The following is a 17158-nucleotide window of genomic DNA, read 5'->3' as shown; positions in this document are numbered from 1 at the left end:
GAGGAGCTTCACACACACACACACACACCACACACACACACATCTCTGAGGAGCTTCATGAGGAGCACACACACACACACACACACACACACACCACACACACACATCTCTGAGGAGCTTCATGAGGAGCACACACACACACACACACATCTCTGAGGAGCTTCATGAGGAGCACACACACACACACACACACACACCACACACACACACACACACATACATCTCTGAGGAGCTTCGTGAGGAGCACACACACACACACACACACACACACACACCACACACACACACACCTCTGAGGAGCTTCATGAGGAGCACACACACACACACACACACACACACACACATCTCTGAGGAGCTTCATGAGGAGCACACACACACACACACACACATCTCTGAGGAGCTTCATGAGGAGCACACACACACACACACACACACACACACCACACACACACACATCTCTGAGGAGCTTCACACACCACACACACACACACACACACACACCACACACACACACATCTCTGAGGAGTTCATGAGGAGCACACACACACATACACACACACACACACATCTCTGAGAAGCTTCATGAGGAGCACACACACCACACACACACACACACACATCTCTGAGAAGCTTCATGAGGAGCACACACACCACACACACACACACACACACACACCACACACACACATCTCTGAGGAGCTTCATGAGGAGCACACACACCACACACACACACACACACACACATCTCTGAGGAGCTTCATGAGGAGCACACACACATACACACACACACACACACACACATCTCTGAGGAGTTCATGAGGAGCTCCAGAGAAACGCCACACACACATTCATAATGACACTGTCAGATCACACACACACACACACGCACGCACGCACGCACACACACACACGCACGCACACACACACACGCACACACACACACACGCACGCACGCACACACACACAGATAGATAGATGGAGGGAGGCTGTCGCGCGCTCTTAAGAAGCGCGTGAGGATGAGCGCGCGCCAGTGATGTTTCCTCGCGCGGACCCGCTTCACCTGTAGACGGGCACGGGACTTCAGGACACTACTCTGTTCGTCTGAGGTACTTTTGAAATATAATATTATACAAATATGCTAATCGTTTAAACTGCCCATTCTAAGTGCGTTTTGTAACTTTTTTTTTTCTTTTCTTTTTTACTTTATTACACAAATAAAGTAGCGCACCGAAATGCTTGGCAAGCATTGAAATATACACAATTTAAACTAAGTTGTTATGGATATTTTGCATCTCCCTTTAGTTGGGTTTATAAGACGAGTCTGATATCAGCATCAGGGTTTTTACGGTTGTTTATTTTATTTTGCTGGTAATTGGTTGTAATATATGTTTTTCTCTCTGAGAATATGACATCTGCAAACAATGAAGCTGATGTCTTCCTCCAAACTCAACATGTAGCTTTACCACACAGTTGTATTCTCCGGAGCTGTGTCACTTGTTTAAATGTTGTGTTTACGTGCACCTTAACTTTACGACTTGATTAAATGTAATATTTCACATTTTTGGAGCTGCATTAATAATGTTTTAGCGGTCAGTATTATAGAGAGACTTATTAACTGTACTTGCAGATCTATGTTAAGAAATGAAAGATAAGTTTCTGCACACTTTTAAAAAAAGTTTTTATTAATTTAATATTTAAAACTTGCTATTACATTTAACGTTATAATTGTTTACATTACTAAACTGCAACTTCATTATTAAAAATCTGTAATTACAAAAATATTTAAATACATTATACTTACATGCTCAATATGACATTAAAGTATATTTTAGATGATCATGCTTGTCAGTACAGTAAACTTTAGCCATATTTCAGACAATAGAAGCATTTATAACATTACAAATAATGATGTATTTTACATTCTACTGAAGTTAACTAATTGCATTTAATATAAATTTAAACTATAATACATTTTCAATTAATTTTCATAGTGTGTGAAAAGCACATTCACAATTAAGTATATTATTTTAAAGTACATTATTTCCATAATAAGTGCTCTTGCTAATTACTGTATTAATAACTGATGTAAAGTGCGTAACCGCCAGACATACACAACCCCCAGTATAACCTCCTGACCCCCAGTATAACCCCCAGTATAACCTCCTGACCCCCAGTATAACCTCCTGACCCCTGACCCCCAGTATAACCTCCTGACCCCTGACCCCCAGTATAACCTCCTGACCCCCAGTATAACCTCCTGAGCCCCAGTATAACCTCCTGATCCCCAGTATAACCTCCTGACCCCTGACCCCCAGTATAACCCCCAGTATAACCTCCCGACCCCCAGTATAACCTCCTGACCCCTGACCCCCAGTATAACCTCCTGAGCCCCAGTATAACCTCCTGACCCCTGACCCCCAGTATAACCCCCAGTATAACCTCCCGACCCCCAGTATAACCTCCTGACCCCTGACCCCCAGTATAACCTCCTGAGCCCCAGTATAACATCCTGACCCCTGACCCCCTGTATAACCCCCAGTATAACCTCCTGACCCCCTGTATAACCCCCAGTATAACCTCCTGACCCCCAGTATAACCTCCTGAGCCCCAGTATAACCCCCAGTTTAACCTCCTGACCCCCAGTATAACCTCCTGACCCCCTGTATAACCCCCAGTATAACCTCCTGACCCCCAGTATAACCTCCTGAGCCCCAGTATAACCCCCAGTTTAACCTCCTGACCCCCAGTATAACCTCCTGAGCCCCAGTATAACCTCCTGACCCCCAGTATAACCTCCTGAGCCCCAGTATAACCTCCTGACCCCCAGTATAACCTCCTGACCCCCAGTATAACCTCCTGACCCCCAGTATAACCTCCTGACCCCCAGTATAACCTCCTGAGCCCCAGTATAACCCCCAGTTTAACCTCCTGACCCCTAGTATAACCTCCTGAGCATGGGTTTATTTCGATTGGGACAGCATCCAGAAGTCATGTGACGGACAGCGCACCGCAGGGTAATCTGCAAACCTCAACATTATTCATGAACAATAACTCATGTTTGAGAAGCTTTAACGTCCAGGGAATCTGTCATTGCACAAAAGCTTCTTTACAGTGGAAACAGTTTCTTTTATTATGTAAAATATTCTGCACACTAAGGAAAAATGGTTCTTTTAATAATTCTTTGGCAAACAAAAAATGTTCTTCTATGGTATTTTCTGAGAAAACACATTTTTAATCTTTATTGTAAAGAATATATTAGACAATAAAGACAACTGGCAGTTCTGTTTGTTTATTTTTCTTTTATATGATGTTTTATTAACAAAGTTCGGGAGGAGCACGTTCAAATAATTGATCCAATTATCACATCATTCCAACCAGCTGTCAACAATCAGTAATCAACATTTCTATCCAATCAGCATGAGTGGAGACCTATATACATACTCATTTGACTCACCAACGTTCCTCGACAGTTCTTCAGCATTTTGGCCGCGTCCCATATAGCCTAACGTTGTCCGAAACGAGCTCTCCCGTCCGATGAAGAATCTTTTAACCCTTCAGGAATCTTTGCCAGAATCCTCTGGCGTTATCTCGCGGGCGTCAGGCCAAACAAACGGATCCTCGCCACCACGGGCGAAACATCCGGGATCTCCTTCTGCGCATTTTTTCAAACCGGACCATTCAATAATTCCTGCTATAGAGAAGTGGATAATAAAGCCCGCCGAGCATCACGCTTGCGTCTCGGGCAATACCGCCCTCTTCGTATTAAGGCATCCTCCAGCATTAAGCCGCCGCAGCAGGCCTCAATAAGCCTCGCCGCAGATTCAGTCCCGGCAGGCCAGCTCACTCTCAACCCCTGCTGGCTCAGGGTGCTCCGCCCAAAACCTTCTTGTTTTCGGTCCCTGGTTAAAATTCGCATCATTTCAGTCGTCGAGTCATGAGCACAGTCATGCCATCTGGACACTCATTTTTAATTGGGGGAATACGCGTTTTAAATGGTGTCTGTTCAAATTATTTTCCGTCATTAACGCGCTGCTTCCTTGTGGTTAAACTCACACGTACAGTAGCTCACACTTTATGCAGATTGCACGCACACATAATCATTAAGAACCATCGTTAACGCTGCCCTACAATTTATCTACAAACATCGCTTAGAAACCTAAAGTTTTAAAATAGATGTATTTTTAAAGTAATTCAAAACCACAGCTTCACCTTTGGCAGATTCTGATTCAGAATGAACAAAATCGGCAGGTAATGTGACCCATAGAAATTAAGAGAAAATGCTCATTCTATGAAAAGCTCTTTGTCTTTTACCATAAGCGAGTCTCTTTTGAACGTCACCAAATAAATGAACCAGCAACAGATGAAGGAACAAACGATCATAAATCAGACTGTACTTCGCTGTTTGATGATCATCCAGTATCAAATCGATGCGTCAGTGGTGAATACACAGGTGTAACCCACTCTAGTTCTTTCTTTCGACCCTTCCAGAAAGGACCACACGAAGACGTATGCTGAGCTCAATCATCGCATGTTTACTGAGAACATATAAAATGACACCAAACAGACGTGAAATACAGCTCATCCGGTCACATAACTTTCTCCTCAACAGCTTGCATAAAACTCTTTCCACCAGTTAAACCGCAAGGTTTCCGCTGAGCTTCGGTTTTCAATCGCCCTGGATAAACCGTGAGTCTAACCACATCCATTGAATTCTGGGCTTTAACTTGGATACAGTTAATTTCCAGGCCGCACTGCACAAGGAGAAATCAAAGGATATTTCTGGTCTCACCCACCTTCCCAGACATTTTAAACTGTCATAAACACGAACTGCTATCTTTGCTCGGTCATTTAAACTTCAGATGCGCATAATCCTGCAAGGCTGCCATTTAAACCTCTAAACCTACAAGCTCACCATATCCACCGTTCCCGCAGGATCCCTCTCACACTGCCACAGCAGTGTCATCTCCTCCGCTCCTACATCCGCTCCGTCTCTGGCATTCATCTGGTTAACCTTCTTCACTGTCAGCAGTCCATTCTGCTCCCACAAGAGTCAAGTTTCTCTGACTAACCTTGCCTTCACCGCCACAGCAGTGATGTCCCCTCTCACTCCTGCAGGAGCTTAGTTTCTCTAGCTAATGTTCTCCACTACCGCAGCAGTGACGTGACCGTCGGCTCCCGCAGGAGCTCAGTTTCTGTCTAAACTTGCCTTCACTGCACAGCAGTATTACATACCCGCTCCGGTGGAGTTAAGTTTCTTTGTAAAGTTCTCCAAAGCCGCAGCAATGTCACCTCGGCTCCCACAAGAGCTCCGTTCTCTGGAAAATTGTCTCCACTGTGCAGTGGAGCAGCGATGTCTCCTCTCCAGTACCTTAATATTCAGAATTAATATCCCCGTGACTCACTCGTTTAAAACCCCTACTCGACGCATCGCTCGACACCATCCTCCAAGCAGTTTCCCCCAGAACCATCCAATCCTGACTGCATGGAGATGTTTCAAAGGATCCCACTTTGCATATAACTTGCAGTTCCCTGATATTTCTCTCCTTTCAGTCACCTCATTCACCTCCCATATCAACAGCAGTAAGGGCCTCCAAGCAGGGTCCATCAAAGGCTACTTTAGTGGTTTCCAATTTTTCATGTTCATTCATGGCGCAAATCCCCCCGTCTGTTGACGACTCCCTTGTTGCCCAGGATCCATTGCAGCTTCCCAATGCCGCAACGAGCTCCCATACTCAACAGGACACCGTAACCGAACCTCCAGCAACACAGCGTGGCCGCCGGCCTAGCCAAGCCGCTTCCCGTACTCCGAGGCGCCGCTGTTTGCCTCCACCACCATCCTCAGCACATCCCACTATTCCTGCAATAGGAAAATGGACAGTGTTGGGGTTGAGACAAGCGCTAATCAACGCTGATGTTAATTTTTCTAGGAGAATGAATAAATTACAACCGTACAACCTATACGTTTAACTCCAGGCAGCTTTCCCTTCTCCAAAATCCATCTGCAAAAAAGGCAAGTAATCACAAAGCCCCGAACTCCCAGGAAACACCGTCTCCGGCCCTGTCCCAAATGACGCACTTCATGTGGACTTTCGGTCTCGTGGACTTAAATTGCGCGTGCTCGCTGAGTCTACGAGTCCGTAGACCGTCCCATTCATCATTTTAACGCTCTGAAGTGTGCTCAGCAGCGCCCCCTTTGTACCCTTGAAGCGGTCTTCCGCGAAGCCCGCATAGATGCAGGCTTCACGCACTTTAACTACCCAGAAATCCTTGCGAATTTGCGAAAGGCCAATCAGACAACGAATGGGAGGAGCTTTCGCTCACGTTAACATGATAAGAAAATATTTAAGTTTAAATATCATTATGGTTTTTATGACCTATGCGTACATTTTACCAGTTGTTACCTACAGTTTATACAAACATATGGTCATCAACCAGTGGTTGATGTCTCAAACATAAATATATATTTATATTTAATATAAACATAAATAGTGCACTGAATAATAGGCTATCGCATTATGATTCATTAAATAAATATAACCGAATGTCAGGGCTTTACTGAAGCATGTGTAAATGTAGAAATATAATATTTAAACAACAACCGGACCGTCTTCCTATTTCCGGCGTGGCGATCGAGTCTGTCCCAAAAATACCTCTCAATGCGCCCTCGTGCACTCGCGCCAAGGGCCCTATAGGTCTGCACTACATGACGTCACCAAAGTGTGGACTCTGAGGAAGTCCACAAGTCCGGAGTGTGCCATTTGGGACAGGGCCTCCCTCTCTCGAAGGTCCCAGTCTTCCGCGAGCGTCAACCCGCAGCAGGCCTTCAGCTAGCTTGGGCCGCGCCCCAGATTCCGCCGCCAGGCCACACTCTTCTCTCCGCTCCGCTGAGCTACAGACCACAGCTTTCTCCAGCTGTTTCTCCACCCTCTGCAGAGGCTACCACTCAAACAACACTGCCCGAACACTGGACGCAATGTTCATATTGGCTTTTTTCGGTTTCCTCAGATGCTCAGAACTCACCATCACTTCCATTTTTAACCCAAAACAGGAAAGGCCATTTCATATATATTTTCAATCTCTTATCACCAATCCAACCATACCAAACTCTCTCAGCCTATTTGCTTTTCAGAAATTCACGGACTAAATCCCCTTCCGCAGACGACTCCAACCGCCCCGTCATACGGTTCTGGTTCCAAAAACACCTCAAATCTGTTTTGCTCCTTTCAGGCATCCCAGCAGAACACTTTTCCAGCCATTCATTCCGCATAGGCGCAGCAACCACAGCTGCTCAAAAAGGCCTCTCCCAGCAGCAGATCCAATCTCTTGGCCACTGGTCAACGGAAGCCTTCAAGAGTTACATCCGCTCAAACCGCTTCCATATCAAAAAAGCCCAACAAACCCTCATCAGTTAATTACTTTGCCAACTCCTCTCCCACCCAACCCTACAGACCACCACTCCCGCAGGAGCCTCGCTCCCCATTCTACCTCGCTCTCTGCCACAGCAACGCTTTTCTGTTCCAGCCGGAGCTCAGATCTCCGTTCCACCCACCTTTCAGATCACAGTTCGAAAGCAAGTTATCATCAACACCACAGCAACACCACCTCTTCCTCTAACAGGATACCTCTCTCAACACAACTGGCTCTTTAGTCAGTTAGGAGCAATTCAACCAAGTTCTTCTTCTACAGCTACTCTACTCCACTCCCGCAGAGGTTCCGCCACTCCGTCCAAACTTGTTTCCACTTCCTCAGCAGTGTCATCTACTCAGCTCCCGCAGGAGCTCCGTTACTCCGTCCAAACTCATCCACTGCCGCAGTAGTGCCATATACTCCGCTCCTGCAGGAGCTCCGTTACTCCGTCCAAACTCATCCACTTCCTCTGCAGTGTCATCTACTCCGCTCCCGCAGGAGCTCCGTTACTCCGTCCAAACTCATCCACTGCCGCAGCAGTGTCATCTACTACGCTCCCGCAGGAGCTCCGTTACTCCGTCCAAACTCATCCACTGCCGCAGTAGTGCCATCTACTCCGCTCCCGCAGGAGCTCTGTTACTCCGTCCAAACTTGTCCACTGCCGCAGCAGTGTCATCTACTCCGCTCCCGCAGGAGCTCCGTTACTCCGTCCAAACTCATCCACTGCCGCAGTAGTGCCATCTACTCCGCTCCCGCAGGAGCTCTGTTACTCCGTCCAAACTTGTCCACTGCCGCAGCAGTGTCATCTACTCCGCTCCCGCAGGAGCCCAGTTCTACGTCCAAATAGTTTGGATATTTAAAAAAGTACATCACATATGACCATCCCCAGTCTACCACCTTAGAGGCCCACCCATCTGACGTCATGACAATCAACTCCCGTCCGATGTCACAAGGAGACTTCCAGTGACTTAGCCCTTCCGATACCTTAAGCTCTGCACCCTGCAAGTTTTGGGGGGGTCATCAACATCATGGCGGCTGTCCTGCATTTAATTTGCAGCTTTTGGGGGGAGTACTCTGGGTTCGGGCCGAATACCGAGCCCGGAGCCCTCTCCTCGGACAGCACGCCAAATATGCATACCATTTATTCTATCTAACTTATTTGTAAGTGTGAACTCGTGAAACTCTGTGAATTTGGTAATTGTGTAGTTGTGATTTGTTGATTGTTTACCTGTGGTTCACGTTGTTCTCGTCTACAGGTGAAACTGAGACTTCAGAAACACACACACACACAGCATGAGCAGTGCGCCGGTCACAGACCAGCAGAGGAACACCGTCCGTCTCGGAGACATGGCTTATGATCCTCACGACTCTAGAGTAAGTTGGTTTCTAAGTCTTGATGCTCAAAATGATGTCCGTGTGCAAGACAACACAGCACTCGTCTCTTAAACTTTAAAGGTCTCTCTGGAAAACCCAATGGAAGCTTGTTTCCACTACGGAATAAACTATTAAAAAGACAATCGTGAGTTTATATCTCACAATTCTGACCCTTTTTTGCACTTCCAAGTTTAAAAATTGTGAGAAATAGTTAAACTTGTACAGTATGAACTTGCATTTGCAGGAAATAAAGTTAATTGAATTAAAATAATTGTGAGATATAAAGTCAGAATTGCTAGAAAAAAGTTGCAATAATTGTGAGATATTGTGATGGGTTGTGTGTAGTATTACTGATAAAGACACGTTTAATAACACACCAAGACCGTACAACACTACACACACCGGTACACTAATGAAGCCGAACACTGCACTAAAGATGGGCTAAACCACACAGCGGATGATCATTAATGAAGCCAGCAACAGGAAATAATCAGAAACCATAGCAACAGAAAGCTAACGAGAATCAAGGCAAGTTTCCGTATTACAGAGATTACAGAGGTGTGTTTGTGTGTGTGTGTGTGTGCGTGTGTGTGTGCGTGCGTGTGTGCGCGTGAGTGAGTGTGTGAGTGTGAGTGTGTGTGTGCGTGTGTGTGCGTGTGTGTGCGTGTGTGTGCGTGTGTGTGCGTGTGTGTGCGTGAGTGAGTGTGTGTGCACAGCAAAAACTCCAGTGTTAAATGAACTCTCCTGGGAGTTTATATGGCTCCAGACTCAAGAGTGTTAAAGTTAATGAGCTAATTAAGTGATTCATTGAGTGATGATTGATCATTATTGAAGACACCCGATGTTAACAAGCAGAATCACCAAAGGAGAAAATCTATTTTTTTAAGACACCGTTCTGGAGATCAGTGTTTGCTTTAGTTGTCTAATATCTGACTTAAATGTACATTGTTGTTTATAGCATCACTGTGATCCTTCAGAATAAGATCCAGCATTTTCTCAATAATCTAAAGGATTTCTTAAAAGTTGTTCTGATAAAACAAAATCTTTCTTTCTTTTAGGCACACTCAGACATCAAGAATCAGTGTATGAATCTCAACAATGGTGACAAACAGAATATTCAATTAGGGAAAGGAAATTATTAAGACAATTCAGATCATAATTTATTCATACCGCAATGCATGATGGGAGTCATGAATAAGTTTTGATTGGTGGCACCCAGAATGCACTGCAACATGCTTTATTATTGTCACCACTGTTGAGATTCGCAGACTGATTCCTGATGTCAGTGTGTCTAAATAGAGTCATTTTCAAAGTCTTTTGATCAGAACACCTTTTAAGAAATAATTTTGATTATATTGAAAATGCTGAAAATCATTAACTGTAGAATCACCGGCGGCTGTAATCAACATGGCAGACATAACTCTCTGAATGACATTTGTGAATTCAGGTCAAATGATGTCAAAACATAACTAACATCACCTGAACAACTTTTCTCTTTGTTCATCGTGTGTGTGTGTGTGTGTGTGTGTGAGGGCATCTTGGAGGCTTTGATGTATGGCTTTATAGTTTAGTCTAATATTAGCTCCTGGCTCCTCTCAGTCGTCTCAAGTAACAGCCGGGATCAGTGACCTGGGCTCGTTTCAGTCCGAGAGTCCGAGAGAGAGACAGAGAGAGAGAGAGAGAGAGAGACAGACAGAGAGACAGAGAGACAGACAGAGAACAGGGCTGGAGATTAGGCGAGTGTGAGAACAGGTTCTTGCTGAGATTGGGAGATGGATGTCCCGGAGACAGAGAGCGGCGTCTCTCAGCCTCGGACGGCCTGCAGGCAAGCACACTTCTTACGGGACGTGCTCTTCCACGGCAAATTCCAGGTGCGTGTGCTCCAGATCCTCCAGCAAGTTTAGGACCTCTATGCCCCATATCTATACTGCATATGCAATATCTGCGATGAGTGATGACTAATATTGGTTGCTTAATTGACGGTTTGATAAGCGTAGATCTAGATGAATAAGTACAGTAATGAGCGTGATCTATACGGTGTAATGCTGCTCCTAAAGCTCGAGCGCGTCCTCATAAGAGGAAACCGTACACCGCAACACACTCGGCAGTTGCTGGATCGCTCAAGCCGCTCCACAAAAAAAGCTGACCTCATAAATTAGGACTTCACCAAATATTTTCTATCTAAGATTACTGTCGTGTAGTGTGTGTGTGTGGAGCGCATCAGAAACCGGCTCTGTACTTCACTGTCAATATTACATATCACTGTCAGATTAGCAGTTATTAGTCGTGGTTCCCACAGATGTAATAAGAGCCGGGAGTCGACAGTGTCAAGTTCAAGGTAACTCGTGTCGAACATGATTTAACATTAGCGGATCCACTCACCAACACTCTCCACATCTCCACATCTCCACATCTCCACATCTCCACATCTCCAGCACTGGATAGTGTGGTCAAACACTGCATTCATGTTGAGGACTTATGAAACATTGCTGGATCTATATGGTATAATTATGGCTTTCAGAAGGTAATATTAAGCTGCGCAGAGATGAATATGCAGAAAGTTCCTCCATCTGACGTGCAGATCCTCCGGTCGTGTGTGTGTGTGTGTGTGTGTGTGTGTGTGTGTGTAACACCATCTGCTATATTCAATATCATCATTGTGCAATATTACTCATGACGACCATATCCTTCTGGATAGAGGAGGAGTCACTGCTTTATTAACCATTTATTATGGTGTTTGTTTCTGTTAAATATATCAGTCACTGATTTCACGTGACATTATTTTCATAATTTTCATTATTTATTTGGCAGATCAAAAAACGTCCTAAATAGAGTTGGTATTAGAGATTTTATTACGGTACCAGTCTACAGTGTGTATCCGGTCAGATACAGTAAAAACAGTAATAGTGTGAACTTCAGATACTGTATTTACATGATCCTTCAGAAATCATTATAATATGCAGATTTGCTGCTCAGTTAGCAGCATAGACTGTAAAAAAATAGGTTAGCAGTTGCTATTGGTGCTTAATTATTAATAATGATCAATGTTGAAAATAGTTTCTGCCGCTTCATATTTTTGTATAAACCGTGATATATATTTTCAGGATTCAAAAGAACAGCATTTATTTGAAATATACATCTTTTGGTAACAATACACACACACACACACACACACACACACACACACACACACACACACACACACACACACACACATATATATATATATATATCTTACTCCAAACTTTTGAATGGTAGTGTTTGACAGTTTCCACAAAAATAAATAAATAAAACATATTTTCACATAGAAAACAGTTATTTTAAATTAATATTAATATTGAGCGCATATTTAAAATGAACATCTACAGTAAGTCATTGCACTGGTCGTGCTGAGTGTCTTATGAAGGCATGTAATGCGTCTGTATTATTCAGTATTGTGCACATTTCCAACAACACAAATGAAGTAACATCATTATATTGTGTCCTATTGCCTGAGGAAATAACATCGGTTTAGTCTAACCCTAACCCCACATATAAGTGTGTATTTCCCAATATTTTACTGGCTTCTCAACGATGCTTGTGTTTGTAAATACACACTAATCTCTGACACACTAGAGAGATTAAATAACACTAACACACTCTTCCATGTCTTCTGCAGTGTGTTAACATCACATTGATCATGAGTTTGCTTTACTGACCCCGATCCTGTCCGACAGAAACTCAGTTTACACCGGTCATTATCAGACCACTGCTCTTCACCTTCAGAACAACAGGAAATACACTGACAAAAAAAGTCTTTGAAACATTTTTCACTGAGAAATTGGTAAATTTCACAAATAATTCCAAAGAAATTTCAAGTAACACTGAATTAAACGAGAAAGTGTTTTATTGTAAAGCGATCTGAAAACTCATTTTGATAATGCACGCGTGAGAATGATGTAATGAACAACAACACGTGAACACTTTCTGCTGACTCTCAACATTCACTCTTTCTTTTCATCCAACGTCCAGCGCAACGGTGCCTTTAGTCTGGTCAAGAATATGATAATAAGCCACAGTTATATCTGCTCTGCCAAGCGTGTCCGCAGAAGCCTTGAGGTCATGCCGAACACTCACTCCACACGGGGGTGATGGTCCTCATCATGAGCTGATCTGAGGACAATGAGGAGTACGAGCACCTAGAGCTGGTGTGAGGGTTCAGATGCGGCGATCTTGACCTCTGACTGGCCACTGCACTCACACACACACACACACACACACACTCATGTTCTGGCCTCCTCTCTCCTCTCAGCTCCTGAAGTCTCACACTCCTGAGGAGAACACTCAATGCCGGCAGGGTCTGTTCTTCCAGGACGGCCGGAGACGGGTGGACTATATCCTCACCTACCACATCAAGAAGAGCAGCCGGGCCGGGGGATCCCGCCTCAGAGACAACGCCTTCACGCGCACCCTGAGGCGCGGCCGCCGCCCCCCCCGCGCCGACGCCGAGCGCGGCACCGACCCCAGCGCCGAGCCGCAGGAGGACCAGGACAAGGCCCTGCGCCGGGCCGAGTTCGAGAGCAGCCTGCTGGAGATGGGCCTGGAGCTGGAGCGGGACGAGGAGGTACGTGTGTTTGTCCAGCGGCTTCGCTCCGCTTTTGTCTGCGCAGGTTTGCTTTGTGTTTCGCTGAGCTCAGCTGTTTCAGCACAAAACACACACTGTGTGACACACAGCCCGGCGGAGACTGAGACTGACAGCTGCTCGCTCACGGCTCCGCTGTGGTCCTGGACGCTGATTGGCCAGTCCAGCCGTGCTGACACACCGATACTGCAGTGCATGTGTGTGTGTGCTGAACACACACGGTCTGCACGCCTCGAACTACACACACCAGCAGGGAAACCTTTACTTATGGCTCAACCAATCACACTTTAGGAGCAGAACTACACCAGCTACTGTGTGGAAGAACATTTGTGGCCTTAAAGGAACACTCCACTCTTTATTTAAACAGGCTAATTCTCCAGCTCCCCGAGAGTTAAACAGTTTCACGTTCTCGAATCCCTCCAGCCGATCTGCGGGTCTGCCGGTAGCACTTTTAGCTTAGCATAGATCCTCAGGCTGAAGGCGGTTGACCTGTGCACCTGCTCTCTCTGTGACACACGTTTATGAGAGCGCATGGATGCGTGTGCAGTCTGGCTCGTGTGCTTATGCCATCAGAGTTTCATGGATTTGATAATTGGCTAAAGTAATGATGACAGCAGCTGTTTGTTTTTTTGGTCTTGGCTGTGAGAGTCTGACACGGGATCCGCGGCGCTGCAGTCTATGTAGGGCTCATAGTAGTGCACATGCTGTGTGTGACGCGTGTGTGTGCGAGAAACCCAACCAGACTCGCTTCCTGATTCCAGCACTCGTCTCCTCACTGTCGCCTCACGGCATTTCTTCCCTGCGGCTCAGTGTCTCTTTGACCCTCCGCTGCTCTTTATTTGGGACTCAAAAGTGACTGGACCCCCCCCCCCCCAAAAAAAAACAAAAAAAAAAACAGTTTGAGAACATTTTATGGTACTCATTAATATTAATGGAATAATTATTATGCATTTTTCCAACTGAAAAGAATGCAATATTTTTCCTTATTTTTCAAATAATGCAGTATTTCAGGTTAGAATAGAGAGAATATATATTTTAAGGAAGATTAGAACAAAAGAAAACAAGATAATCACTCACTGCTCTTCACTGAATAAATGTAATAACTTTATTCAATGTATATTTAATTTATATGCTGAATACTATACAGAGTTATTATTATTACATTTAATTACTTAATTCTGTATAGTACACTAAATATTTTATTCCATTTGTATCTTTTTTTCTCATGTATTTGTTGTATTGTTTGTAGAGAATGTATGGTACTACTGACTGTGTCGCTGCTGTCAGGGGCGGACTGGCCATCTGTGTGATCTGGAGAATCACAGAACGGCCGGTACTCCAGGACGGCCGCCGGGCCGGCCCACCACCCGCCACGCACGCAGTCATCACCTGTTTTTTTTTCCCTAACGCGGCCGCGGGTAAAAAACGGAAAGAAAAGGGCGGGGCTGAGAAGGCGAGAGTTCCGCAAAAAATTGCGGAATTTAGATACTGAAGCCGCTGAATGTCGCAAACTAACTGAAATATTTAGCAGCACAGCCAGCAGCAGCACCTCACAGTTAAATAATAGCAGCAGTGAAGAAGTGAGCCAGACAGCTGTGCAGCAACACCAGTGATGATGTGGGACAGAAAGATGAGCTGGTAGATCCAGGGCAAGTATGGATCATGAGAGGAGAAAGAGAGTTACTTTGCTAGGGATGATGTTAGGAAGGGATATTCAGGTTGCTACATTTTTAATGATTACAGTATTAAAACAGCTAAACTTCAACATTTTAGCTGTAAAATGCCACATGCAGTAGCTAATAAGAAATATGTTGTGCTTTTACTTTTAAAAATGTTGGTAACATTACAGTTAATGCTTACAAACTTTGAAGATTTTGAATACAGAAGTTACATTTGTAATGGTGTACATTTTCATTTAGATGTGGTATTATTATTTGTGCAGTAAGATTAATTACTGCATAAATTAATTAAGATTATTAAGTAATGAATTCATTTTAAGATAGATTGTATAATATGCTGTTATAACTATACAATATATTCCATGCTATCTTGGAATAAAACCTGTTTTGTTTTTTTTAAATCCATTCCATCATTTGTTTATTCAGGTTGAGCTTAGACCAAGAGCAGAGAAAGACACCCACTCCAGCTCAACTTTAAATTACTTTAAGCGCCCCAAGTCAGACAGTCACAGCCTAGAGTTTTTTTTACACAGGACTGCAGTGTGTTGAGACGTTCAGTGTGCAGAATGTGAGTGTTCAAGTTAATCTAAAATAATATGGCACAATTAATAAAAGTATCATGAGCCACAATTAAAGTCTTGTGACATGCCAGGCGTTATTGTTGTTGTTGTCGAGTTTCCGCGCACGGCGCGCCGATTGCTTTGGGCCGGGCCTATAGTCAAAGTCCAGGGCCGTTTTTTAGTCCCAGTCCGTCCCTGGCTGCTGTTGTCAGTGAAGCGGCTCTGAATGAGCAGATGAGGGGTCAGGGGTCATGTGGGGTTTATGGACGCGTTGGCTGGGGGGGTTTGCGTGGGCCCCAGAAGTCTAGGGCCGGCACTAAAGAGACAGAACCATGACAAGTACTTTAAAACAAACACACTGAAGTCTGGGCAAATGCATGTTAATTGCACTTAAATTAATTAATTACTTCTATTATCTTTGAAATGGTTAAAGTGTAACTGCTGAATGTACTGACAAGCATTTATGATAAACTAAAATATACTTTATTGTAATTTCTGTTAGAACTTGTATGTCATGTATATAAATATGTTTGTAATTACACAGTACAATTTTTAAGTTGACATTATTTGTTAGAGAAAGTGCAATTTTTAAAAGATTTGTGGTAAGAAACAGTTTTATATTTAAGTTAGGGTTAGTGTGGATGAGGGTTAGGGTGTCATGAACGAAAGAGAGAAGGCAAAAGCAGGTCAAATCACGGCACGACACACGACAGGTCCACACGACACACGGGGCGGGAGAAGGACCTCCAGTAAATAAAGTCATGATTCAGTGTGTATGTTTGCAGGGATGAGCCAGTGCTTGTTCCAGTGAGTTTCAGATTCAGAGGGCCCTATTTGGACGTTCTGAAACGCAAGTAACTTTGTGAGCGGATCTCGGGCGCTGTTAGGGTAAAAATATTAACTGCTACGTCTATGTAGATTAGAGAAGAAAAGTGTATGCGTGTTGTGCATACGCTACATTATGGCCAAGCATGCGCCCTTAAAATACCATCTGAATACCGCGCCAGAATTGTTTTCTGGAACTGCACAATATCACCAGGGAACGTTTGCGCCGGAACACACTCCTCTATTCACTGAACCGCCCCCGCGAGCGCAAGTTCATCCCTTAATTTACCGACGTGCGTCTGTGGAGGGAAAAGTCCGCTGTGCGCGGGTGCAGAATAGGAATTATACATGCGTCTGTGTTCAAAGTGATTTGCGCTGGGTGTAAGATAGGGCCCTATGTGTGTGTGTTTGCAGGGATGAGCCAGTGCAATGTGTGTGTGTTTGCAGGGATGAGCCAGTGCTTGTTCCAGGCTCTGACAGTGAAGTACACACTGTCTGTCTCTGAGTTACTCCTGCTTGGCGGCATCATGAAACATGTTTGCTGTAAATTGTTCCTGTTGTGTGTTTCCAGACCAAGACCCCTGGAGTGGGCTTTGTGAAGATTCATGCTCCCTGGAACGTGCTCTGCCGCGAGGCTGAGTTCATGAAACTGAAGATGCCTACTAAAAAAGTAAGGTTTGTCCAGCATGCCC

At 44.6% G+C, this 17158-nt stretch overlaps 1 protein-coding gene across 3 annotated transcripts in view; it reads left to right on the top strand.

Moving 5' to 3' along the window:
- The first annotated feature begins 1020 nt into the window (after positions 1 to 1020).
- ano1b (anoctamin 1, calcium activated chloride channel b) overlaps positions 1021 to 17158 on the top strand; it is a 49793-nt gene continuing 33655 nt past the window's right edge. For 2 of the 3 annotated variants that reach the window (XM_079603483.1, XM_079603482.1), the window contains exons 1-3: positions 10427 to 10652; positions 13073 to 13384; positions 17038 to 17136. In XM_079603483.1, the coding sequence (XP_079459609.1) occupies positions 10554 to 10652; positions 13073 to 13384; positions 17038 to 17136 (510 nt within the window). In that variant the 5' untranslated portion in view covers positions 10427 to 10553. Of the gene's footprint in view, positions 1107 to 8663; positions 8782 to 10426; positions 10653 to 13072; positions 13385 to 17037; positions 17137 to 17158 lie in introns of those variants that run through there. The other variant, XM_079603484.1, reaches the window with a different exon arrangement.

The sequence above is a fragment of the Phoxinus phoxinus genome, assembly GCF_949152265.1.
Source record: "Phoxinus phoxinus genome assembly, chromosome: 25".
NCBI classification, from domain to species: Eukaryota; Metazoa; Chordata; class Actinopteri; order Cypriniformes; family Leuciscidae; genus Phoxinus; species Phoxinus phoxinus.
This window is presented reverse-complemented; position numbering and strand designations above follow the sequence as displayed.